The sequence below is a fragment of the Pagrus pagrus genome (assembly GCF_965226575.1).
Source record: "Pagrus pagrus genome assembly, chromosome: 10".
Lineage (NCBI taxonomy): Eukaryota > Metazoa > Chordata > Actinopteri > Spariformes > Sparidae > Pagrus > Pagrus pagrus.
In genome coordinates, this window is record NC_140194.1 from 15,774,483 (window position 1) to 15,802,229 (window position 27,747).

Genomic DNA, 27,747 nt, shown 5'->3' on the forward strand with positions numbered 1-27,747 from the left:
AAACTCGCTAACCCCTACCCTCTAACCACCCATCCCTTTCCTTGCATTTCCCATTCCATTCGCTGCATCTGTCAGTTTTTCCCGACATCTCTGTATCTTCCTTTCCACTTCACCTCCTCTCACCCCCCCCAGTCGTTGCCTCCCTTTCCTCTCCTTCCTTGAATTTTGCATCTGTCACTCTCCCCCTACATCTCCATCTCCATCTCTTCTCCCCAAACTATTGCTCTCGGCCCCCTCCTCCTTCCCATCCTCCCTCCCGCCAGTAGAGCAGCATATCCAACAGTACATTAACCTCCATACATCTCTGTGAGCTTCTCCAGTAGACACTTGTCTCACTGGGAGCTCCTGTCATACTGTGAGGAGATAGTGAGAGGGACCCCCCCTTTCACACTGAATGACTGCTGAAGTCTCTAAACAGTGCCAGAGGCTTTAGCCCTGCAGCATGGGGGCCCCGATGGTGGTCCTAGACTATAAAACCCCGCACACACAAAAAAAACGAGCACATGAGAACGCGAGCTGTCACAAAGCCGACTCGTACGAGATTGGGAAGGAGTCAGATTGTGGAAGGGAAGACAGAGATAGACAAGCACACTGAAGCGGCAGCTGTGGTGACAAACATCTTGTCGCCCGAGGCACGAGGAGCGCGCGGCAGACTCGTCATGCGTGTGAGCGCCTGTTTGTGCGAGCGTCCCCGAAACTCGAATTCTAATCACCCCCACTGATGAAAGAGAAGAGAGGAGCCGAAAAAACAGACTGATCCCTGAGCCACCAATCATTCGTCCCCTGATTCCTCTCATGTTGTGATTAAGAAATAGACAACTGTATTTAAGGAGAAATGTGTTTTTTTAACCCGTTGTCTTCCAGTCACATTTAAAGGAATACAAATCTTAAAGGACTGGTTCCCCCAAATTACATATTTTGCCACTTTCTTCTTGTGGCATCTAATGGTGCAGATAGTTTGGGTTTCATGTGGTCACATTTTAAACGTACAGTATGCAATTTCTGCCACGAGTGGATGAAAGTAGTCTTGGATTACAGGAGTTGTTTTCTTCATTGCTAAACAATCTCCATTGCCAATAAAAATGTATGTACACGACTCAGGCAGAAATGTTCACAGACGAGGTAACATTTTAAGATTTTATTTACGTTATGTTAACACTCGTTCGCTGACTTCCTTCCTCACTCTCTGACTCTCCTTGAAGTTACCGTGACAGGTGACAAAGTGAAATGCACTGTTACCTTACACAAAATGACAGATTTCCCTGGTTTTGAAGATTTGGGATAATGTAAGAACACAACTCAACAATAACAACTCGACGTATAATGAGTACTGGGTACAGTGTTGGAGGCACAGCCCTGTTCATTCCTATGAAAGCTGCTCAGTGGCGCTTGAAGCCAAAAAAGCCAGACTGGATCTTCCGTGTTGTGCGGCCCATAGAGCGTGTGCAGTAGAGACCTCAAGGCCGGCTAACTTTGGGTTTAGCACCCAGCTAACTTGAATAGGCTCTTCTAGAAATTGGGGGTTAGGGTCCCATTAAAACCAGAACCTGTAGTTTTTGACATTTTGGTTTTTGTATGGAATTAATAAACAATAAATAATGTGTCACTTCAGTGAAATCTAGAGGTGCTGTTATTTATACTTTTTTGCCTTTTGGAAATAGGCTAGTTGTTTCCTCCTGTTGTCTTTATGCTAAGCTAACTGTCTTCTGGGTGTAGCTTCCTATTCAAGATTTTCCAAAATGACGATCTACTCTAAAAACTGTGTCCTATTTACTCCGGTAAACCACATGAAAATGCTTTCACTACTTTCTGAAGGAAACTAGGCACCAGAAAATCTATTACGGTTTATTCAGAGTAACAGACACTCATTCTGGTAATTGCTGTTGACTTTAAACTCTTCAATACCCATTCCTCTTTGGAAACATCTGCCAAAATCAAATGAAATTGACTATTTTTTGTTCACAGAGTTTTCAAGGATTTGACACATTGTACTGTAGGACTGCCACACTGCTGTGAAGTAGAGACTCACCCCTTTGTTTAAAAAACATTTCTGTTGTATGATCTGCCCAGACAATAGACTCATCTACGGGTGCATATGGGCCACGTAAGGTTAAATGGATTTCTTTTCAATGAAGTGAGCATAAAAAAATTCAATTCACCTGCGTTAAATTGGGGTGATGGCAGAAATCTCAAAAACCTGGATAGATTTAACCAAAAGTATTTACTTTGCTAGACACCAGCGCCGTTTCATTTTTCTGTATGCTCTGTGAATTTCAAATAGAGATATCAAATATATGAAGAAATAAATGAGGAAGCGCTCCCTGGATCTGACAGCAGTGTAACACAAATGTAGTGGTCCTGCTGCACGAGCAGGCAATCAATGTCTACAAAAAGTGAGGGTGCGCTCTTAAGGTAAAGAAAAGGTCAAGAAAATCTATATGCACATCTTAATTTCTTTTCCCTGTGACATAGAGTTCAATCAGTGAGTGTTGGCTACAGGAGTAACAACCTCGTATGTTCTTCTATAGTTGTCTTACAAATGATGCGCAACATGGCTCGTGAATCATTGCAGTTTCCTGTAAATGTATCTTTTAACATTTTATCTAAGATAATTTAATGTCTATGGTCAGTGGTTGTGGCCAGGATTGCTTGGCTATGCGCTGTTGCTTCGTGTATGTGCAGAACTTGTGTTTGCTCTTGCTTCATTCTTGTACTGATGATTTGCTGTTATTGCTTTTATCACTCTTAAGGTTTCAAAACACCTTGCCAAAGGACAACTGATGAAATGGTTGAAATAAAAAAAGCCGGTCTTGTTTTTTATCATGCAGCCACTATATTAAAGCCTCACTTTTTTTACTTTAACACACATTTATTCCCTTTTTCAGTGGACGGCGACAGCTATTAATTAAGAACAAAAACCTGAAGAACTGAAACCTAACCTCCATATGATTCATCTGTTGAAAGTAAAAGTGTTTTAGGGGGGAAAAAAAGTTAACTCTTAACATTTCCTACGAAACTACTTGTACTGTACATCTCAGCTTTTAAGATACTGAGTGATAAACAGAATCACCTTGGACAAGGCTGCCGTACAAGATTTCTCCTTTGATGGACTGTGCTGCAACAGTTCTTCTGACGCACAAAGCAGTGTTAAGGTTAGAGAGGGAGACAAAAAGAGAGAGGGAGGGATCTAAAACACTATAGGAGGTAATGAAATGTGTGATTGCCTGGACCGTGCCATTACTAAGAGGTCCTCAGAACCCTCTCTGCTGCAAAATGGGGAGGAGGATAAGTCATTATGGTTAGTGTGTGTTAACACATTCTCGATAGGCCTAAGACACACACACACGCACTCACACACACACACACACACATTCTCTCCCTCAGCATCTCTGAGCAGCACCAACGAGGAAATTCATTTACTTTAAGACGGGCAGTAAAAAGGACGCCTCGTAAAAAAAAGGCCCTTTATGTGCAATCAATACCTGAACCAATGAGCAAGCAGAGAGGCTCAGTTTGCTTCACTCAAACACAAGCGCACACACTGAGAGAAGTGTCATGACTTGACTTTCTATTAGCTCAGCCTCTTGTCTCCTGAAGGACACTCCGGGAAAGGTTGAGGCGGGTTATGAGAAAGGTGTTTCTCCTATAGATCACACATACGGTGCTTCTGGCCCAACCACTGCGATTATAGTCTTTCTTGGCTACCTTAAATCACCAGCACTGCACGGGAAAACACGCTGAAATAGGATCCAAAGCTCAGAGTCTTATCACAACATTGTGTTTGACATATTTCCATGTAAGAGATATGGTCTTCGCTATAAAAACAGGCCGACTTAATACTCGGTTAAGCTATCACACCCTATCGGATATTGTGCATCAGGAGTTTACGCGGCTGTAATTTGGATGTGGCATGCAGCCTGTGAGGAGGAGTGCGGCGCTGATTAATATGGGCTGTGATATGGGGTAATTCCCATACTGCTGCAACTGCAGTTCAAATCCTCCATCGGGCCATTGGAAGAGGTACAAGCTCATTATTCACCATGGAGAGCAGACCCACACGGACACACACACACACACAGCCACAAACACGTTCAAACACACAGGTACACAAACACACAGCAGAGTGGAAACATCTCGGCATTTACAGATCAGCTGTTTTGTCAGGGTCAGAGCAAAAAAAAAAAAAATTCTCACCACCTTTTAAAGAAGAGCAGGGATATGCCAGGATAACTAAACAAAAAACTTTTATCTCCAGTACCTTTCTATGGAAATCTCCCCTCATCTTTCTGTTTGTCCTTACAAGTAGATCTGAGGATCGCAAAGCACTTCACGTCACCTCTTCTTCCTGTTTCTCCTTCCCCTAAATTCTTCCTTGAGCTATTTCTGAGGAGGGAAACGTAGGCGGGGAACCAAAATGAACTCTTACCTGTCTCGCATCTCTTCCCAGTAAATCCTTGCTGGCAAACGCAGTTGTTAGGTGAGACGCAGGTTCCTCCGTTCTGGCACAATCCGTCACACATAGCTAGAGGTAGACCAGAGGAGAAGAGCTATTACTCACTAAGATTAACGAGCATTAACTATGTAATTAGACCAGCAGCAGCATATGTATTTGCATACAGAATAAGAGCTAATTTGGTGATGTGATTCATTACAGGCTCTCACGATATTATTTCGAGTGATTAATGGATCTCACCAAGGTTAATTCAGAAATGTTCATTATCCATGCGTATGCTGTTAGTTAATGTGTCCCCAAAACAGAGAGAAGTCATTGAAGTTGACAGAAAGCAATGGAAATAAATGAAATATGTGCACAAATCTGCGTCGCAAGAATAGAGAATTAAAAACAAAAGGGGCCCCGTCCAATAGCAGTACAGTGCAGTGCTTTAAACTGTTAAAGGGCTGCTCAAATCCCAGTAGGACTGGGATATCTCTTCTTGACGAATTTGGGTCAACCATACAACCAAAATCATTTTTCTTCAAACCCACCGAACCCAGGAAAACCCAGATAACATCACTATTATGTCATCAGGGCTATTTTTGGAGCTGTAAAAATAGCCCTGCTTAGTTGATTAATAAATTGGCTGACAAAGATAATCAACACATATTCTGGTATCTGATTAGTCCATTTTTGTTTTTCATTTGCTTCTTTTGTCTTATTGGATAGAAAACTGTAATCTTTGGCCTTTTGATTGGGGAAAAGAAGCAACTGGCTTTATGAAATTGTGATGAGCATTTCAATATTTCCTCATATCCTCACTTATAGGGGGAGGAGAGCTATAAGTTACTGAGCAAACACACTATAACAATATAGAGCTCTTCAACAAATAACGCTCACAGCTCCTCCACAGCCACAGAAGACATTATAAAACCGCAGGATGTGTTGACCTCCCCATGATGACTTAACTGATCCTCATGAGTAAAATCACCGCAGCTCCCCTTTAAATAGATTTCTAATCAAGGGATTGATTAACCAGGTAAGGTCAAGTCAATTTTCTAGTAAGAGCATAGAGTACAAATAGAACAGCAGACAAAGAGAAACACTCATTAAACCTGGGTCACAGAAGGCTTCGCAGTAGGTGCCCGTGAGAGTATAACCACATTACACGTTACATGGTGGTAATATGGAAACAGCAGCAAATGAATGTGAGATGATTCGACTTTGAAGCAGACGTGTGACTATGCCTGAAGAACAGCTCACTATAACATATCTTTAAATGGGACATTTTGCATTGACATCTGTGAATGAGTGTGAGTTTTGTTTGATTGATTAATCTTGCAAAACAGATTACAGAGTAATATTCATGACGAGTGTTCCTTAAGTGGAAGGGAAGGTAGGCCATTGATGTTACAAAACCTAAATTGCGTATTAACATATTGTCTGATAAAAAAAAAATTAAAAAAGATAGTGTGTACAGAGTTTTGTGAAGCAGAATTTAATTAAATGTTCAAGTACATTACAGTTGTTTTAATGGTCTCCCTGAAGAGAGAAAACTGTTTGAAGATGAAGTCGGTTTCATATTTTATTACTCAGTATATGATAATTTAACTTTCATACAGGGAAATTACTGTGGGGACGGGGGGATCCGAAGTCCCTCTTCCTTGGAAAAACAGAGTTGTCCCCCTCAATAGCATATATAATTGAATTGTAAACATATAATTCAAATAATGTGCATTGAAAGCACTTGTGGTATTTCTAGGCTCAAAACAATGTGTCTTTTAGTTTTTAAAGATTGGGTCCCCCCTTCCTATGCCTCACAGTGGTTTGGTCCGCTGCCTACCAATCCCTCACCTTCACATGTGTCACATTGACACTGTTAATAGTGTCTGACGGACAGTCTCCTGCAGTGTGTTGTTGGTGCTGGCCGACCATTAGTAAGTAGCTACGTTGCAAAAGTTAATTTATGTCTGACACTTTGATTTCCTTCTCCCACCCAACAGAAGAAAGCACATTTACACTTATAACTTGGCTGCATTTTTTCGGTCCATCACCTCAGATTGAATCTTGTGCATCACTAAAATAATTGTACTTGGCAACTGCAAGATGCTGGTACAACCCTAAAATTATTTACTTTCAATTATCCAGCATAGTTTAATAGTAGTCATCAGTGTTTCTGTATATATGTTCAATACAACAGCACTTTTGGGAGCACCTTTGGTGTCTCCTTCAGGAATTGAGAAACTTTTTGGTTTATGGTTCTCCCCAACAGTGCTAAGACATATCCACAACTGTACACTTTTTAGCAAAAGGTACAACTTCTGAATAACTTGAGCTGTGCTTTTTGTGTAAGATGTTATCTGTGGAACCTTTGGCAGAGGAAAATATTCTGTGTTTGTTATCATGAGCAGTTATCGTTAAAGTTATTTACAACCCTGATTCCAAAAAAGTTGTGAGGCTGTGTTAAATATAAATAAAAAACAAAATGCAATGGTTTGCAAATCCTTTTTGTCATGTACTCAACTGAAAACAGTACAAAGACAATTTGAGACATGTAGACAATATCTGGCCTCATGAACTTGATTCTTATAAATAATTGCTGACTGAATTTGACATTGCAGTGCTTACCTTTGCAGACTGTCCCATTGCCAGTGTAGCCCGGCTTACAGGAGCAGCTGTGGCCTCCGACCATGTTAAAGCACAGGGCGTTCTCATCACAGTTGTGGAGCCCACTAAGGCACTCGTCATGCTCTGAAAACAAAAGAAAAACACATCAGATGTCACTGCAAACCAGTTGTGTTGTCTCATTTACATTTTTATTACACTTCTTTTTTTAAACAGGTGGGGAAAAAAAGCAGCAGCGACACGACAGTGCAGACAATATCATCCCCACATCTGCAAACATCACAACTACTATCAAGAAAACAACATGATGATTAAAGAAAAACTAATGTTTATTTTCATTGTAAACAAGAGGAATGATGGCATCCAGCTGGTAATTTCTTTTACTTACCATTAAGAAAAAGAGATTTTAAACTCAGTCTTGGATTAAACGACTTGATAGTTAGACAGCTGCGAGTCCACTAATAAGACATCAGTGACAAGCAGCCGGTTGGAGGACGAGCTAATTCTCCATCTCCCATCACGATCTGTCACATGAAATTTTTTCAGATGTTTTGCTGCAATTTGTTGTTAATTTTTGGCACAATGTGACACGTGGAACAGCCTCGGAGTTTTATAATAACTGAAAATAAGCTCACTTCATTTACATATACATGTTTACATTAACAAGGTGCTGCCTAGTGTCGTGTTTTTGCATTCATAAGCCACTGGCGGCTTGTTTGAGTGTTATAAATTGGCACAACTGGCTGTTAAGTACCAAGAGAAATATCTTCTGTAAGTTTCACACAAGCATTAGTGAAAAGTCCCCTCAGAACCGTTGCTGCTGCTGCTCCTATTGCTGCTGTGGAGTTAGTGATATGGTTTGTTATGAATATCCCACTGACAAGCTTGACTAATGGCTACAGCCCATGACAACAAACTGTATCCAACTGGCAAACAAATCTCTTCCCCTCTATCTGAAGAGCAGACTGAGGCTGCAAAATAAAATGTAATAAAGGCCTGGAAAATGATCTCAAGCTATTGTAATGATCACACGAAAAAAAACCCACAAATGTAGTGTTTAGTAGAGCAGAAAACAGGTCTGAACAGCTGTCGCAAGAGAATAATAGGACAGAAAGTGTGTAAAGTCTCCTTATATACAGGACAATCAAGATTGAGTGACGGAGAGATGAGTTACCAAAAATAACAAAATTAAAATATTAGGTCAGTGGTGTAAAAATAATTAAAATGATGTTAATGGAACCATAAAGTCAGATACTGTCTACTGTAAGCCCCTGCGGGCACATTTATGGGAGTAATCAAAAGTGTTTTTTTAACCATGGAGTACATTTTTATGTGTCTCCGTGGAGTAATGTGTTTCTAACTGAACTGAAAGTGTTTAGTGTCTTTATTTTGGTATTTTAATAACCTCATGCTGGGTGAATAATTCAGCCCAAGTCATAACATCAACAGACAATCAAGGCTACAGGTTACAAATGGCGGATAAAACATCATTTTTAAAGTCATCTTCTTGTCATAACACAGCCCTCGTCTTGTCTCACCTTTATAAAAGGAAGATTTTTTGTTCCTTTTACAGAAGGGAACAGAATAAATAGGCCTCTTCAGAAATTAAATGCTGTAAATGAGACAATTTGAAGCTGCAGGGGAGAAGTGTTCTTATTTTTTACGATCACATGTGTTTCTACTGTGAGCTCAGATGAATGTGATGTCTGTGGAGGATGCTGGATCTGAAAGAACACGATGTTCAGCTGTCATGAAGATGCATGATACGACTAGTTTATAGCCTGTTTTATGCTCTTTCTGAATAACTCTCCATTTTGGTCCGTTAACACCAGTTCGACCAACTCCACCGCTGCGTAAACAAACCTTTTGCACTAATGATTAATGTTTATCCCCTATAAACTGTCAGTCATTGCACTGTGCTGACATATTGAACCTTTCCAGTCTTCTCCTCTGGGGCCTCCATGTTGGTTTACATGGTGAGATGTTTTTATTTCTAACCCCTGCTGCAAGATACCCTAACTGCAAAATCAATTGAAAATCTCATCCACTGCTGGCATAGGACTAAAACCAAACAGTAAAAGAACTGTGGACCATGTAAGAACCTGCCCCAGCTGTATGAACAGGCATTTTAAAGCACACCCTTCATCTGCCCCTGAACACAAAGGCAGATCTTTATCCCTCCGAGACGCACAAAAGAAGAATACTCATCTATCGTCTTTTCGGAGATTCACATAAATATTGCTTTTTGATAAGCGCTTGCTTACCAGGCACTGCATCGACTAAAGCGCAGAAAACTTTATGGACTCGCTTTAACCTTCTGAAATCTGCTTTTCCACATTTAACAAGTCTGTATCCCACCGTGACCCAAAAGGAAGCAAAACAAAATAACGATCCGTCTTCTCGCAAGAGAGTTCGCTCTCCAGCTTCAGAGTTTGCAGAACATTCAGTAATTTAGCCAGACAACTTTTTTTCATTTCGTATTATCATGTGTTTATAGTGAAGAGAGAACTTTCAAAGGCTGCTGAAAGGACAAGCAGTCAACTAAATCTCTCAGAAAAGGTTAAGGCTCTTAGAAAACACAGAGACTCTAGTGCTAATCTGGGGGCAATAGTTTGTTTCAAGAAAGTCTAGTGAACTTCTGGGCCACACTGAGCCTGGCTGGGGACGGAAATAAATGTATTTCTTTCCACTGTTTCCTCTCAAACATTTTGTTCAGACATTAAGCGGATCTCGGGATACTCCCTCAGCCACAGAGTTACAACATTTTTGCGTGTGGCACCTACTTATTGGTATTTTCCCACATCTTGCGCTGTTTAAAATGCATGCAATTGTGAAAGACAGTGAGGTGTGGGGATTGAAAGGTGGCACCTGGAGAGTGAGAGGATCAGAAATGTGAATGCTTGTTGCAGGAGACCTGAGCCGCGTCATCCATTTCCCTGCCATCATCCAATCCATTATATCTCCTGAACAGACCGTGGGCTCATCCAAATTGAAAGTGACATTGTGATGAGCTCCTCCATCGAGGGTATGATGTATGTGTGCATGTGTGTGTGAGATGGATTGAAGGGCACTTAGAAGGGCCGGCTGCTCTGCTCTCGTTGCTACATCACGCACACACCTGCTGTTGGGCAGAATTAAAGTCTGCTCATAGGCATATAAAAACAGTAATACGAGCACACGAGGGATAAAAGAGAATAAGGCTTTTTTTCTCAAGGTCACATCTGCCCGAGCAGAGAACAGCCAGCCGTCAGTCTGAACAGACAGAGCCACCAGGTGCTTCATGCATGTGTGTGCATGCAGGGTGTTTATCATCACCGTGACCCCTTGAGTTTAGTACTGGTTACTTGTAAATTAGGTTATTTAGAAATTTAGGCTTATTACGCTACTGCACTCTGTGTAAGAGACTCTAAATTTAATCACCAGCTAAATCCCTAACATGTGTGTGCATGTGCGTGTGTGTGTGTGAGAGAGAGATAGGTATTTCCTCGCTGACTGCTCCTGCTCAGGCTGTAGACAGAAAAACAATCAATTATGTACAGCCTGTCACTTGGGATCTCTCTCAAGCTGGCCGATTCTCCTCCCGCTTGACTCCCTCCACCTTTTGCCAAAACAACACCAGCCCCTGCGAGGTCTGACCTCGGGCTGCTCTCCTCAAAACACTGTAGCCTCGACTTAAACTTCAGCATTTACAGGCCTGAGAGGAGGTTGATCTCATGATACATATGCCGGGCAGGATTCGTCTGCAAGGGTCACAAAGGGGATGGTATAAAGCGAAAACCCAAAGAGTGAGCCAGTAGTAACACACTGCAGCACGGATTGTTTGGACAAATGTTTACTTAAAGCCAGTATAAATGCTTTATTTATACCTCAAACGTGCTCCCTACTGTAGATTAATTCCCTCAAAGTATCAAAGGTGCTCTGTTTAACACCAGCAAATTACAAACACGTTAATTTGGATAATTATTGTATGTAGCAAACAAAGCTGTTGTTTATTTGTCCTCTGTGGGCCAAAAGTTGGATTTCAGGAGGAATGGTATTGTTCTTTTCCGCACAAACACAAAGATAACAGAGGACGACAAAGGGAGGTGGAACCACAACTTCTGGACGTAAGTACACCTGCAGGAACTGATCTTTTTGGCCACTTGGAGGCAGCGTTTAACATATTACCATTGGTTTTAGTATTTGTTCTGAGTTATCTAATCACAACTGGACAGCTTTAAGCCCGTCAATTCACACAAGCTTCTGGAGTGACCTCTTGCGATTGGATCTGACTTCCCCGCTCTATATGCAAATATACACCTCCATCACTGGAACACAAAAAAAGAAATATCTTCATGTGTAACATTTGCCGAATTAACAAAAAGGCCCAACTAGTTTTAGAATTTGTTGTAGGCAGTGTTTCACAAAGTTTATACAACTTTGCATTTTTTCTGTGGACTTGCGTGGGGACAGTTCACTCTCAAACATCTGCTGCTAGCATTTGCAGGTTAGGAGAGCCTCGAAATGTGGTCTGAGTGATCAGCTCTCAATTGCTTCCTCAATGCTTCTTGGGGGTGTTCACACCTGTACTTAAAGCTGTCCAGTTGTGATCATATCACTCAGAATGCAGGTCGATACCAGGTCTGAACAGCCTCTAAGTTGATGGTGAACTTGACTATTTGGACCTATATTTCTGGCCACCTGGCTAGCTTCTAAAGGATTTGTCTGGCTCTATAGCTGCTCTAATGCTCTATTATTTTCATGAGCTAGTTGCTAACTGCGGTCTGCTGTTTGGTGCTCAGCAGGTAGGGTGCAAAGGGTTTTTAGAGGATTTTTTTTTTTCACTGAAAACTGCCACCCGCTGTGTCTGAAAATGCAGCAATGACAGTGGCGAGAGTGAATGAAAAAAGTAAAGCTGCGGGCCAGACAGCCAAACAATGAGCTGAAACTCACTTTAAAGCGCCGTAAAGCAGAGAGGAGCTGCAGACTAAGGTAATTATTCTGCGTTGGTCCATCACTATGAGCAATGCCTCTCACATTGTCATTTGATAGATTGTTATTGTTAGAATATTGATTATAGCGGCTTTGAATGTTTCAGCAAAACAAAAGCGAGCCTTTGTCGAAATCCTCCCTGGGTCAAAAAGCAAAGGAGATAATGGTGGATTTATGATCAGCTCTAGGCTAAAAAAACAGAGTTATTATTCAAAGGTATCAGCTTCTATGACATCAGTAAGCAACGTAAAGGTACCCTGTGGAGTTTTAAACCACTAGTAGCACAATGTGCCATTGCTCAGGCAAGGAAAATTTAGCTTTTTTCTCTCGAACATTGGCTTTGCAAATTAAAGTAAACATAACTTTTGTTTGTCTAGAAGAAAACTCCATAGGGCACCTCTAAAATGCCAAACACACCGTTGGCTTCCCCAATCAGCCGCATTTTAAGTCTTATGAGTCCAACTGCCGTGAGGTTCCTATATATTCAGGTAGAATTCTTGGATTTCACAGAAAAGAGGCAAAAACTTTCTTATCCCAGTCCCCCAAGCTGCCAGACCCTTTGAGTCGTCAGGCTCAAAGTCATCTTCTCTGATCTCTGCGGTTGTCAGACCCCCTGCTCCACCTTTGGCCCCTGTCCATCCCTTTCTCCCCTTCTCCGCCCAGCCCTCCTTCCGTTCCTCTGCCTCAGGAGCCCCGGGTCTGGTTATCATAGGATTAGGACAAGGACACACACCCTGCATACACACCTCGGGCACAAGCGCATGCACATGTACTCCTAGCACACGCACACCTCAGGATAGCCTTCTTTAATAACATTCAAAGGGAGAGCACAGCCAATCCGCTACCTTTCATGGATTAGCTGCTAATCTCACAGAGCGAGGAGCACCTCAGGCACTTTGGGGAAAAGACGAACAGTAGAGGGGAAGAAAGAGGAGGAATCTTGACCTTCAAGATCAAGGATATAGTGATAGTCGAAGGAAGGGACAAAAGAAAGTTGTGGATGTTTCTTTTGCTGAAAGCTCCTCTGGAGACTGTGCCTGGGCTGTGTCAGGACACCCGGTTGTACATATTTCATTTAAACAAGTACATGAAGTTCACATGTTCCAGTCAACCACCAGCTGGGATGTGAACCTGCGACCTCCCTCGCTGCAGGTGGTCTTGATGTAAAATACAGACTTCTGTCTGAGCTCGCTGACCCCCTGACAAGCCGAGGAGAAATATTACCAAGGATCCATGCTGTTTCGTCCGGGCTTAAATCTGCGGATCAGCCCTTTAATCCACTATTCTGCACATAAACACTGAGCCATGAAATGAACTACGGTCAACTTAATCCTCTTTACCAGGCAGGCTCGTTCACATACGACACTGTAATGCATGTGAAAAATATGGCTATCAATACCGGGACATTGTTTCTGCTGAGTTGGCGATTCATTAATTGGTGAAAGCAATTGAGGATGATGAAGACGCTCGTACATCATGCAAATGCACAATGTCAATAGGTACTGCAGGGGTGGGAGGGGTTTGGGGGGGTTAATGTTTCCTTTCACAGCTGTGATATTTCTTCTGTGGGCAACTGAGAGGAATCAGCACTCCCTTTGGACTCTTTGCAAACATAAGCAGGTGTTCAATTGCTATTAATACGCAGTAGATTCCTGCAGCCACTAGCTCCTACTTTTATTATCAGTGCACTGAAACCCGGACTGGAGAGGTGACACTAAACTCAGCATATCAAAACGCAGAATCAGAAGCACCTGGTGTGTTTTCCAGCTTTCATTAATTTCTTCATTCAAGGAAAATGAATGTTACGCCTAACTTTGCTGCAATTCATCTTTCTAATACAGGCTAAGAGGTTGTATGTGCCTATAGCCGTGATTGTGTTCAGTATCAGGCTCTCGCTGATGGTGGATGTGTGGGAGCTGATAGTCCAATAACTCAGTGGGGAGATTAGGACGGTAATTTGACTGAAGCAGGGAAAAAGTCATTACATCAAGCCTCTGCATAAGCCTTGGTTTAATCACACAAATTGACTTTTATAAGGCGACGCAAAGCCGCGTATTCCACTACAGCGACTTGAAGGCATTTTAATAGGAAGCTACATAAAATATAGTGACACAATTTAATCCACTGGGTTTGGTGGTATTAATCTTCATTGTGAATCTGGGGAATGAGCGCACAGTGGAAGAAAGACAAATGAGCAAAACAATAAAACTTGCCCGCAGCTCAGAAGATTAGAGAAAACACGGTGAGTGAAATCACATAAGGCGCAGTGGCTGTCCAAAGACAAAATGTAAAAAAAAAAAAAAAAAAAGAAAAAGCCTGAGTGAGGAAGGAGGTTTCTTTCCCTAAATAAATCACAGGAGCACCTGAAACGAGATGAATGTACATTTGTTAAAAAAACGATTCCTCAATTTCACTTCTAACTTGTTTATGCCTTGCAGAAGCTTGTTCATAAAACCCTAAACTCTGCTCTATTATTTCCTGATTTCCACTGACAGGGGAAGAGACAAACTCCTCAGGGGGGCCACAGAGGAGCAGGAAATGGGAGTTTTCACCGGGTGTGCGTTGTGATGCTGAGTCATATGGCTTTATTTCAAACTCCAATGGCACGGTAGGAAGGCTGCAGGCCTAGATCCTCAGGCGTGCGTACTCTGCTGCTGCTGAGTTAGTTTGCATTGGTGCAAATTGCTTTTTTAATTACTGACACTGAGGAAATGCAGCATGTTGCCGCCTCCTCGGAGATGATGCACGCAGGGAGCTACTTAGACTCGTGTTTCACAAGCCGCAAACAACTGCTGAAGAATGAGGCGGATCTGCCACTCATCACTGTGGAATGACATCGTGTTATTCTAGATGAAGGACAGAGACATTACATTATGGAGGGATTACTGACTCAGATTTGTTTTATGGATTTCTCTCCATGTGTGGTCCTGCTTTTATAACAGAGAGATAACTCTGAATAGACACTGCACTATGAGTGACTTTACAATACTCCTTTAAAACTCCTGTGTTTCTGCAGCATCAGTTACTCCTGTCATTAAAATACAACTCCCAGATGCCAAATGCTTACCTCCCCGGCTCGGTTACAGGTGGGGCTCCTATTGAAGCATGTTGTACTGTATGTATCGCTCTCATCTTTATATATACTTTATATATACTTTCTACACTATTCTATAAAACATAAAGCCAAAAATATAAAAGAAAAATCATGTTGAGAGAAAGAAAACTATTACCCTGCAAGTGTATTGTGATAAAACCAAGAAAGCCTGCACAGTGTTGAACACTTGTAGTCCTCAGACCTTTATCAGTAAGAAATCCATAAAGTCTGTCTATATATATTTAAGGTAATGAAGTTCTGAGGAGTAAAAGTTCAAAAATGTATTAAGAAGTCTACGTAAAATGTATCTGATGAGGTGAATAAAGTGAGAACAAGTGATTGTGCAGTGAGTTTTTCATCCATCACACCTGTTGATAGGTTTTTGTAGAATTTAATTCACTAAAGCTTTAAATTTCAGATTCAGACCCTGCAGGATCATTACAGTCAGAGCCATGGAACAGCCTTCCAGAGGATTTGAGAGGAGCTGGAAATATTGATACTTTAAAATTTAAATGTTTATACTTATTTCAATGTATTTGTTTTTTTTTATTTAACTATCTATGTTTTAATGTTTATTATTATTATTATTATTTTTTTTATTTGTATTACTATACTTGACTTCATTAACACTTTTCCATTTTTAAGCATAATATTTTATTTTTTATCTTCATTGTTACTTTAATTGCTTGTATTTATCATTTATGCTTTATCTTTTATCATCTTAGCTACTCATTTTATTGAAAGTGGTGCGCATTAGTCTCTACAGTAAATCCTTTTCCCCCTCCCTTGATTGATTGATTGATTGATTGATTGGATATACATAATTTGGACACTCCCATGGCTAAGATGTTAAGATGAATCACAATATTCAAGGTTCCAGTCCGCCCTGGGACCTTCATACAGATAGGAAGTTTACTCATTTACTTATCAACAAAATGTTTCCATCGTATCGTTTATATCTTTGTTGTGGCTAATTGCAAACATGGCTACTTTTTTAAGGTATCACTGAGGAAATGAAGCTTTATAATTAGATTTTCTTTTCTCCACACGGTCTGATCGGTCAGGATGATGTAATAGAATCTTTTCTCAAGTACTTGTGAAAATGTGTCTCAACCTGAAGACAAACTATGGTGGAAGAAGCTATTATGAACAAGCAGGGCTACTATCACCATCACCCACAACACAGACAGAGAACAAAGACTGCGAATCATCCACGCAATCTCTTTAGATTGATTTGGTTTGCTTTTGAAATTGACTTTGATTTCAACTTTGATCAGGAACAAATGGGTCTGCCGCCTCCACTCACAGTCTCACAGTCTCTCTGTTTCTCAGGTTCTCAGTGATTTTCTTTCTCCTTATCACACACATGCACTGAGTACATTCACACACCAGACGAAGACTGCGCACACACACACACACACACGCACACAAACAAGGCTGAAAGTCCGCAGACATTTTGGCATTTCCAAAGAGGCCTGACGATAATCTTATTTTGTTTTCAGTTCATTTTCAAAGGATAAGAGAAACAACAAGCTTGTCTCACAATCACAGAAAGTTTAGAGAATCATAGTGAAGTTTCCTGGTAGAATAAATAATGTGTAATTATGGAGTTTGGAAAATCTGAAGTTTTAACAAAGCAGGGAGACACCATAGATGTGGCTTGAAATCCCCACAAAGCAAACAAACCAAAATTGATTCGACACTTTCTCTCAGTGTTCCATCTTTTCTTTACTGCCAGCTTGTGCTGAATCATAAAGAAGTAGGTCTGGTATTGATTTCTGCGTGTGCGTCTCTCATTTTAATGTGGTGCTAGTAATCAGAGCAAAACCAATAAGAGCAAATCAAACTGAGACATTAATCCCTGCGCATATTAAATGAACAGACTGTTCGTAATTGCAGGGTGACAGATTCACAGCCCGGTGTGTCTAACCAGGCACCGTCTGGAATATGACTAACAGAAAAAGGGCGGTGAGGAGGTGTAGCACTTTGCGTAGTTCTACAGTGTGTGTTACAGGTGTTGTATGATCACTATGTTTCTCTGTTATGACACGATTTTCTATTAAAAATCTTCCTCATTCTGCCTCGCACTGCACCCTGACACTGATAACTCACTACGTTTATAACTGAACGTCTGGCTGCCTCATCCTCGCTCTGTCTCTGGAAGTCTGTGCCTCTCTTGGCTGCAGCAATTTATCATAATGAAATCAAATCCCATCCTCCAGTCGATGACTAAAGATGCAAATTAAATCATTTGTTACTGGCAATAACCTACTGTAGGTATTTCAGTGCTTCTCCTTAAATGCTCCTGCAGTAGGAACCAGCAAAGAAGACATCCTCTTCATACCCGCATGCCTCTCCGAGTCTCATCACTCACACAACAACATCCTCCTCAATGATAGTGCTACTTCAAGCCTACTAGCAGCCGCCACACAAAATGGTTGCTTTGGAAGCTGAAGCTCTCAAAGCCGGAGTAAAATCAGCGCCTGCTCCACTTGATTCCAGCCTGTCAAAAAGGCCAGCAGAGGAACTCACCTGTGCAGGAATAGTCATCGATCCTGATGTAGCCCGTATGGCAGATGCACATGAAGGAGCCCGGGGTGTTAACGCACATGGTGTTCTCCCTGCAGTAGTGCTTCCCTTCGGCGCACTCATCAATATCTGAAAAGAAAGGGAGAGAGAAGGAGAGAGGGGGAGAACAAAGCTGGGTTAGATGTGGACTGCTGTCACATTTCTATCAGCTGAATCTGTAAGTGTAAAGTCTGAGGATCATTTTCAGATTTAACCCTTCGCATTCAAAGGTCAGCACAGGTTCAATTATGTCATAGATATTAATAGACCTTCACATACAAGTCAGTAAATTATTTGTCAGGAGATTACAGACACCCTCTAGTGCAGATCAAACGATATTTTTCATCAGTATTCTGCATTGATAGCTCAAGCCTCATACATCAAGTTCAAGCCTGGTGATCGATCTGGATTTTCCTTTAATTTTTCAAGGCTCTTTAGCTGCGTGACACTCCCACAGCTTCATCAACGAATTTCTATTGACATTGGCTGGAACACTTTTACACATGGTGGAAGAAATGTACTCTGAACTATCTCGCAAAATCTTTAAAGTACATGCAAATACACGGTTGTTGGTTCATTTGTAGTGGATTTGCCTACTATCATTATCATTATTCCCTGTTAATTATAATAACGCCTTTTTTTCCGATTCCTTTTTATTGTTACCTTCTCATTCCATTTTTTTCATGTTTTTAAATATGTTTTCCTATCATATCTGTTTTTATTGTTTTTGTTGTGTTACACTGAATGGAATACAATGTTGCCAATGTATGGTGTTTACTTTTTATTTGTATTTTCAAGCACATTGAGTCGTGTGAAATGTGCTACATAAATAAACTTGACTTCTCAATTGGGAGACGACTGCTGTAAACAGAAATGTGTGAAGGAACGCTACAGGCAGAAAGGATGAAAAGAAAGTAGAAGCTGATGTTAATTAAATGTTGAGAAAAAAGCTGCAATTTGTTGACAATTTTCTGATTATCTAGTCGCAAAGGTTGAACTTTTCATATTCATTGATACACATATTCATTATGTCCGTACCTTCTTAAGAGAGGGCCATAATTGACTTTGGCTTTCATTAATTTTTAATTAGCCGTAAGAGACATTAACATGTAGTAATTAACATGTAGTGTGCCGGTTTCTTAGAAAAATGATCCAGCTTTAAACAAAAACACGTTGTTTGTTCAAGGCCTCTAGAATGACACATCTGACGCACCTGTCAGTAGGACGACAACTTAGGTTAGTGTAGTTTTAGACACAAAAAATACTTTGTTAGGTTCAGGGAAAGATCAGGATTTGGGCTAAAATAAATGTTAAAGGTATAGGGAAGCTTTGTCATCATGGTCAAAATAATAAACAGGATGAGGGAACGATTGTGGGCAGCCTTGAAACAGGAACAAAAAAACTGTCTCCCCTGTGTCAAAGTCTGATATTCAACATTCCTTGACTTCCTCCTTTGCTACCATCATAATTACTGCAACAGGGTGTGGTCAACGTAAACATATGCCACTTTGAGGCACTTGCTGTAAGGACGGATGCTGCCGTTCTTCCAGGGAGGACAGTCAATCAATCAATCAATCAATCAATCAATCAATCAATCAATCAATCAACGTTGTCACATGTAATCATATGGGTACAGTTACAGTGAAATGTAATCCTGCCAGTTACTTCAATTGCATTCAAACTCAAATTCAAACTGATAGTGGCCTGAGGGTTGAAGCCTTTCCTCGATTAGGGAGGGAACTATGTGTACGTGACATCCCCTGCAGTATATTGTGGTGTCTGGTGGGTCTCCCCCATCCTGGGAACCACCTTGTGCAGTTTCTCCTCGCTACAGAAGGTTCCTAAAGGTTTCCATGCAGCCAGTGGGAAAGGGCTATTTATCTTCATCAGAGGTAGACAGAGGTCGAAAAGCAGAGGGTCCTTGAGAGGTGGGCGCTGAAGCACTTAAGGTTGCACCACTCGATTTTCAATCTATTGAAAGTAAAGCTCTCCGCATAGTGGCTTAGCTGCTTTTCTCCAGCCCACTGCTGGTCATCCAATCTATTCCTGTGCTTGAGCATACTTTAAATCTCATATTCTGTAGATAAACACTGCAGATGGAGAATTATGCCACTACAGAAGTTAAGTCATAAATTATTCTGGCTGATTAATCCTCCGCTCAGTTGGGCAGAGGCATGCTGGGATTTATATTGGGTCACCAAAATCAGATTAATAAAGGTGTATGCTGTCCCATCTCAAGTGAAGCAGATGTCAGTTAGGCACAGTCTGTACACCCACACAGTCCTCACAAAACTGAAGTCGAAGCCCTTTACTTGTGTTCTTAATTATAAACTGTGTGCACTGAATTCCTGAAGTGCTCATCTACAGTATTTCATATCAAAGCTACTGAGCCGATATGTGATTCCAGCTTGGCACAGATCTGCTTTCCGTCCTTAATTTCCCAGCCTGGAATCAATTTAGGTATCTTCACTAGAATTGGTAAGCAGTAGGGCTGGGTGATATGTATGGGGCTAGAACAGTGACAGTCAAGATGTGGCACTGAAAACAACCCTGAACACTGAAAAATGAAACACAAAAGTTTGGCATTGAAACAAGTACAAGCACTTGAAAAAGTTCCACTGAAAAATAAAACATAGACATTAACAATTTTTTCATTTTATTTTGAGATGTTGGGCACAAAAAGCAATAGTGCCCCCAAATGGGGGTTAAGACGGCCATGGCATGTTGCGGGCCACCCAACCTGGCCGCTATACGTGAGTGCCTGCCACTCCATCGCGGGTGCCTCTCCCCTTCGTTTTAGTGCTCTCCTTCTCCTAGTGAGTTGCATATACACAATATGCCTTTAAAATTCTGGGGGCATCCCTGACAAGAAAGCAAAACACTAGAGTCTTCTGGAATTTCCCAATAGGTGAACCAAACAAGAGCTGAAACGTAACTGAACGGGCATCAGGTGGCCAGAAAAATGACTCCAACGGGATGCTCAAGTAGCCTAATTATTAGATTAGAATAAATTGCTAGTTTCAATTCATTCATTCAGTCCGACACTATGTATAAGTTAGCTTCTTGCCCAATACATCAGTAGAGGGATATATCTGTCCCACCAATGACACTTGGTGGTCTCGGTTCTACATGAGACGTATACATTAATATAGCTATATTGGAGTGATGATGTCTAGAGCAGGGAATGAAGTCACACTCCCTCTGTGTGTGCCAGAATCCAAGGTTTCTGTTTTTTTCTTTTGTTAGCTTGAAGGCTGCGCTAGTGCATGTGAGCTACAAGGTCAGAGCTGCTAATTTATTTATTTAATTTAATTGTACTATCGTAATCCCGCAAGGGAAATTCTTTTTTCACTCACATTACACACAGGCACACACACACACACACAATGTATAGAGGAGATGAGTGATGGGCTCCAACTTGACTCGGAGCTGGCTTTTGTGTGCAAAAGCGACTTTATGGGTACATATTGTGGCTAGAGAGGCAAAGGTACAGTAGCTCACTAGCTGTCACCGATATGTGTCATTGAATTTGTTTTGTAAAAGTTGCAATCGCCGATGTCACTGAATGTCATATATATCACCTTTAATGCTGATTTAAGTGTTGCTATTTCTGTCAGCTGATTACAACTACCAGTTAGCTTTATTTCTGTTAATATTTTTCATGAATGTAGCTACATCGGTTCTCTAAACATGGGAACCAGCTGTCAATAGACACCAGACTTTTGAATTGCTGCAAAAAAATCTGAGGTGTGGTTGGTTTTTAACTGGCTAATGCTAATGTCGCTCTGTGGCCGCTGCAGATGTTAGTCGGCACTTGTTTGCTAACGTGCTAGCATAACAATTTGATAAACCAATGCTGTTTCAGGTCTGAGTTTCTACAGGTTTGTTTTGAAGGATTTAGGCACCCTAGTAATTAAAACTCGGCTAGTGTAGCTTTAAGAATGTGATTTATTAGATTGTCCTTTGTATTTCCTTCTCACTCTCATGATTCCATATTTAGATCCATATTAGCTGTTGCCCTAGCAACAGCTATTCCTGGATTTTTAACTGCATGCCAAACCATCAGACGGAAGATGCACAACACTGCCAGGGTAAACAAAATAATCTTGATAATGTGATGCAACCAAATGCAATTCGATGCAAATACAAGTTGAACCGAACAAACCCGGCTGTGTAATATGCTCCGGGGCCGTGTTCCTGTTGATAGTACAGGTCAAATGTGGGCCCTTTTTGAGAGACGAGCACCACAGTCCTTGACATTACCAATTTATTATTCATTCACTGTATTCAGCGTTTGTTAGAGCACAAGAGGACGTTCACCCCTGGATACGATTTGTGCCATGTGCTTTTGCGAAGAGCATTTGAAATTGAATTTCAATAGATTTGCATTGGCATTCACTCGGCTCGTATGTCCTTGGATGGAGCACCGCCCACCAACCTGCAAAATAAGAGCTCAGCACCTGCCTACTACTGTGGCATTCACATTTCCTTGGTCTTCTTCCTTTCACAGCTCCATCAATACTTGCTGCCTCCAGCTATTCAAAAGCTTCACGGATAAATGAAGCAGACAGACAATCGTCGATCCCCTATGAAAGTACATGTGTCCTTCACTAAATGAATGGGGGCTAATTAAACCTTCTGACTGGCTCTGAGAGAGAGAGAGAGAAAGAGAAACAGAGATGTAAAGAAGGTGGGGAGAAAATGGGAAGCGGAGGGAAGGGCAGACAGCAGGGCAGGTAAGGTGAGGGACTGAATTAAAGACAAAGGCAGAGTCACGACAAGCAATACTGTAGAGCTAGACAGAAAAGGGGGAGATGAGACAGCCGGGGAGAGGGCCAATGAGTGAGATAGTAAAGTGACGGAGATACAGACAGCGGGGGGAGGAGAGAAAAGGGCATGCAAAGTAGTGGATTAAACATAGAAAGATGAAGCAGGAGAAAGAGCCTCTGTGAAGTAAAAGTGTTGGAAAGTGTGCAGTGTGTGTGTGTGTGGGAACAATTGAGATGGCAAGAGAAAGATTGAGATGACAGAGGAACAGAAATGGAGAGAAAGTAGCAAAAGGTATCAACTGTCACTATAGAGACAGAAAGTAAGAGAGCAAGTTCCCTCTGTCCACAATCCCAATGGTAACCTTGAGCGGAGGTCTTAGGTGACAGCTTTCCCGCTTTCTGATTTGCCATCCGTGGCGCGGCTTTGATTTAGAGCCTATTAACTGTACGATTCCATCCATCCTGCCCCCGGTGACAGCAGTTACGTTTGCTAAAACAATATGTTAGGAGGTGAGATGATGAGAGGCACCGTGCGAACGTGCAGGGGAGACCGACCATCTCCATCTCCATTAACGCACTCCATTTTCTTGATTGGCCTGTCACATGGACACACGTGATGCGCCAAGCAAAGAAGGGCCGGCCAACAGACAGCAGCGGCTTTTATCGCTGCATGGAGTGCCAGGGGTCAATCTTTTCTACGCCAGGATGGATGGATAGAAAATGGCTCTCTTCTTCTTTTTCACCTCCGTGCACTCCTGCATAAATGCTGAATCAATCATAGTCATACCTGAGGAGGGTTTCAATGAAATAAAAAAAAAAGAAGTATGCATAATTAGAGAGCTGTATGAAATCAGAAGTCAACTACAGCATAACCTTGCTCTTCCAGCTCAGTTTTGAACTTGTTTCTTACAAACTTTACACCTGGCCAGATGAAAACCAGCCTAAAATTGAGGTAATATTGTCATTTGATCTGTTTAATAAATAAAATATTTTAATTTTCACTCACTTTTAGACAGTAAAGGCACACATTCTAAATATCTTGCTGGCTCTACCAACTAATGAACCACTCTCATGCCATGTCCATGAGGTGAATCTCCTTAATCTACACATGAACACAACTAAAGCACAAGCTACTATGCTGACACCCAGTGTTTCACATCTGAGCATCACTGATGGACCTGTACAAAAGTCTGCTCCGTTCCCCCTGTAGTTATATACCACAGCAATGTCACAGTGCACTAAAAAACACTTTTACATCACTGTAGCAAGATGAGAAATTAAACTGCTGGAGGCCAGCTGTTTTTGAGCATTGAAAGAGACCTTGATAAGAAAGGAAAAGAGGGTAAAATAAAATAAGTGTGCTGCTCTGTTCAAGATGCCAAAAAATGTATCATTGTGTAAATTACCTATGATACACATAGTATGTATTTGCAACACATTTGTTCAATTCCGGTCAAGGCTTTTTGGTAGATACCATACTCTTTATCTCCATACTTTTTCCTGTCTGTATCTGTCAATGTATGTAGTAAAAGGAAAACGGCCAAAAAATCATCTTAAAACAAGACTACAGTCAAGCGAGCATCAAACTCACAATGACAAAGCTAACACGCTGATGTTGAACAGGTATAACGTTTATCATGCTAACTGTTTTAGTTTAGATGTTAGCATAACATTGGATTATTAGCACTGAAAACAAAGTACAACTCAGGTTGATGGGAATGTCATTCGTTTAGTGTCTAATCAAAAAAACAGAGTACTGGGTGAAGTGAAAATTTGACCGAATGATGGTACTAGATTAAAATTCACTTTTCAAACAAAACTAAAAATGTCACAGTGAGAACAGTGAGGGGATCATCAAATTCAGTAGGACTGATCATACGGGAAGCAAGCATGGATATCTGTTTCAACTATATATATTTCAATAGAAGCTAAAAATGTCAAAAATGGCTGGTGGCATTGGAGAAACAATCAACAATGTCATTGATTCATCCTCTGAGGACGAAAGTTCACGTCAATCCTTTCAATAGTCGTTCAAATCTCGGCAGTAAACCTCAGGAACACGTAACCCAACAGCAGCGACGGGGACATGGAGGGCACCTGCTGCTTTTTGTGAGTTTGACAGCTTTTTAGGCTGCATCCAGAGTTAATGATGGTTCAACTTTTTAAACTCGGCGCAGCAGCTCGCCGTGTGACTATGGCAACCACAGAAACCACAGGGAGGGGAATGCCACAGGAGCTGATTTTACGGGTATTTGAGTTTTGAATTGCCTTTTCCAGCAAAGAACATAATGTTTGATGGCGAGAAACACATATTGGAGCAACATCTGCTCCAAAGTCTGATCGGCCACATCGGACAACAAACGAAAGCAGTTAGCAAAACTTGCTACGTGAATGACGTCACATCGCTATCCTCTATTTTAAAACTCTCTGTAAACTTGTATGAATATGTACACATTCAAATACACAATCATACCACACACGCTATCATCAAGTGTTTAAATCACTGGAGGTCCTTACTCTTGTGACATTTTTAATATTCCCACTACTGCTCGTCCAAGTCTTCCCACAACTATGTAAATACAGAATAATGGCTTATCCCTCTCCGCCTGCATAGCATGTAGTTTCTAATAGGCAGCAACCTCACTATCTGTGTTTCATACCGCAGTACACCGAGGTCTGGGAGTAGGGAGATAACACTGCTATTGCCTTTGGATGTCCCACACACCAATCTGTGCCATTCCACCAGCGGCCTCTCTCTCTCTCTCTCTCTCTTTCCCTCTCTCCTTTCTTTCTGTCTTTTCATCATCTATCCATCCCTTTCCCAACCAGCTCACTTACTCCAGCAGATGGTTTTCAATACCATGGCAGAGGGACGGGGCTTGCCAAAACATTGTCTGATATTCCTCAGTAGCCAGTTCCCTCATGGCCGGATTTATAACAGTCAGAGGAGAGAGCAGGGAGAAAAAAGGACTGCCCCTGCTCGCCAAACAATGTCCTACTCAGCAAATAATCTCCACTGCTGGTCTTAGTTCCTCATGGGTGGAGTAAGGTGTCAGAGGATGTTACAGGGTGGCTCTTTTGGTTCAGGGGAGTGTCACTGCATCAAATATTGAGTTATAGGTGGTGGCTGGGATGTGTGGCAAGGAAGGCTTTTGGTTTGGTTTGGTTGGAGGAATTTCAGTTGATGTCGAAGCTGCTTTGTTTTTCCCATGCCCATGAAATATGAAACGATCTTCTTGAAAAATGTTGCAGTATATTTGTTGCTTCAAACCTATTCTGTTCAGTGGCCTTGTATTTTGATACAACTGCTAAAGTTGGATATTTTCAAATGCGACACAAACTGGCTTGCACTTTAAAGGAATAGTTCTACATTTTGAGAGACACAAGTATTTGCTTTCTTGTCAAGCATTAGATGAGAAGATCAATACCGCTCTCATGTCTGTACAGTGATTATGGCATGATGATAAACTTAGCTGAGCATGAGGATAAAAAAGGGGGAGTAACAGCTAGCCTGGCTGACACATTGAGAACACATTGGTGAGCTAGCAGTTTCCCCCTGTGTCCAGTCACTATGCTAAGCTAAGATAACTAACTAGCTTCACAGACACAGACTGGTATTGAGCATCTCACCTGATTTTTGGCACGAAAGTGATAAAGCTTCCTTCCCAAAATGTTGAACTATTGCTTTAATACTCACAACAGTGATACTGCATGAAAGCATTTGATCTCTTTCACATCATTTTCAAAAATACAAGGTTTTAATTGGGGTTGCGACAAATCAATTAATTCACTGCTGAGTTCTGAAATCTGTTGATTGTTAATTTAGTCCTGAAACTATTCTATGAAAATTGTGTCTAAGGGAGCAGAAACCAAAATGATGTCTTCAAATTGCTCATTCTATTCACAGTCCAGAACGTAGACGTTCCTTTCATTGTATTTGCTGATGGGCTGAGTATTTAGGGCTTTTGGCACATTGTTATGCTGCCGATGAATGCCAATGCAGCTGTATTGCACGGTGTGTCTCAGAAAGGCGGTTCAAGAAGCAAAATTACTCTAAAACCTCTCCAATTTCTCCCATTCAGAAGAAAATTGCTGTAAATGACGAAGCAGCGGGGTGCGTTTCAATCAGTTTGCCCCTTTTGGGACAACAAAAACTCGGACAAAAGTGCTTCTTTGAAACATAACAGAGCAGTTCATTGTTTATTTTCTGAGCAATTAACTAAACAGGAACTGCAGATATACTTTAAGAGAGCTCATTTCGGTATCTTTTACACTTACCAAATTGGACAATCACTCTTAAATAAACAGGCTCGAAAAGACCCAAAACAAATATGCAAAACGTCAGTGCCAATTTGGGCAGGAGCAGGAGCCAATTAAGATGACTGAGTGGAAAAAATCCCATTAGGTAGCAACAAGAGCGAAAATCTGCATTCTGAGAGCGCAGTCGATGTCTAAATACCAGACACTCACACTGTGATCAATCACTGTAAACACTTAGAGGCCTGCTACCTGATTTAGAACAATGCACATCAAATAAGGAAAAGACGGACTAGGAGTGTGTGTGTGTGTCTGCAATCGTAAGAATGTGCGTTATTGTCACCACATGACAACCTGACCATTTACATATAAAAGTTCCATCAAAACTGAAAACAAATTATGGATCCTTCAATGCCTACGAGTGCTTGAATGACTGCACCAAGTGTCCGTGGGTGTGTGTGTCCTTATGTCGCATTAAACACGCACTTAGCCCACATTGACTCGGCGTGATTTAAATGAAGCCCGGTGCAGCTCATGAGACAAAACTGCCTTGTTTATGTGTGGCGGCGTAAATGGGGTTTTGCTCTCCATCGCGGCTCTCGTTAATCTGGGAAAGATTTTCCACCACGCGTAAATCGATGGAGCATCATCATCCATCACTCGTCAGTCTGTGACCGAGCGCAACCTGTAGGCCAGAGGTCTAAACAACGGGTAACATGGAGCAGAAACACTTATCCGAGCTCTATGGCAGGGTGACCTCCCAGTTCTTTTAAATCAGAGCTCAAAACATTTATGTCTGGACTATTAATTATTTTCTCGCACTGCACGGTCATTTTGTATTCTATTGCTCAATCTGTATTATTCTGTTTAGCTTTATCGTGTCTTATTTAAAGCTTTCAATGTCAATATTTCTGCCGCTTCCAGGCGGCCAAAAGAAATTAGCAGGTTTAGGGGCAAGTACCTGAAAATGGTACTTCAAGGCTGTGCTTGGTATTACCTCATGTGTGATTGTTCTATACCAGACACAT

At 41.4% G+C, this 27,747-nt stretch overlaps 1 protein-coding gene across 1 annotated transcript in view; it reads right to left on the reverse strand.

The window, feature by feature from the left end:
• Positions 1-27,747, reverse strand: part of nell2a (neural EGFL like 2a) — an 85,077-nt gene that overhangs the window by 22,776 nt on the left and 34,554 nt on the right. Inside the window, exons 13-15 of the mRNA XM_084364915.1 lie at positions 17,658-17,783; positions 7,064-7,186; positions 4,427-4,522 (exon numbers count right to left, since the gene is read on the reverse strand). Of these exons, the coding sequence (XP_084221041.1) occupies positions 4,427-4,522; positions 7,064-7,186; positions 17,658-17,783 (345 nt within the window). The remainder of the gene's footprint in view (positions 1-4,426; positions 4,523-7,063; positions 7,187-17,657; positions 17,784-27,747) is intronic.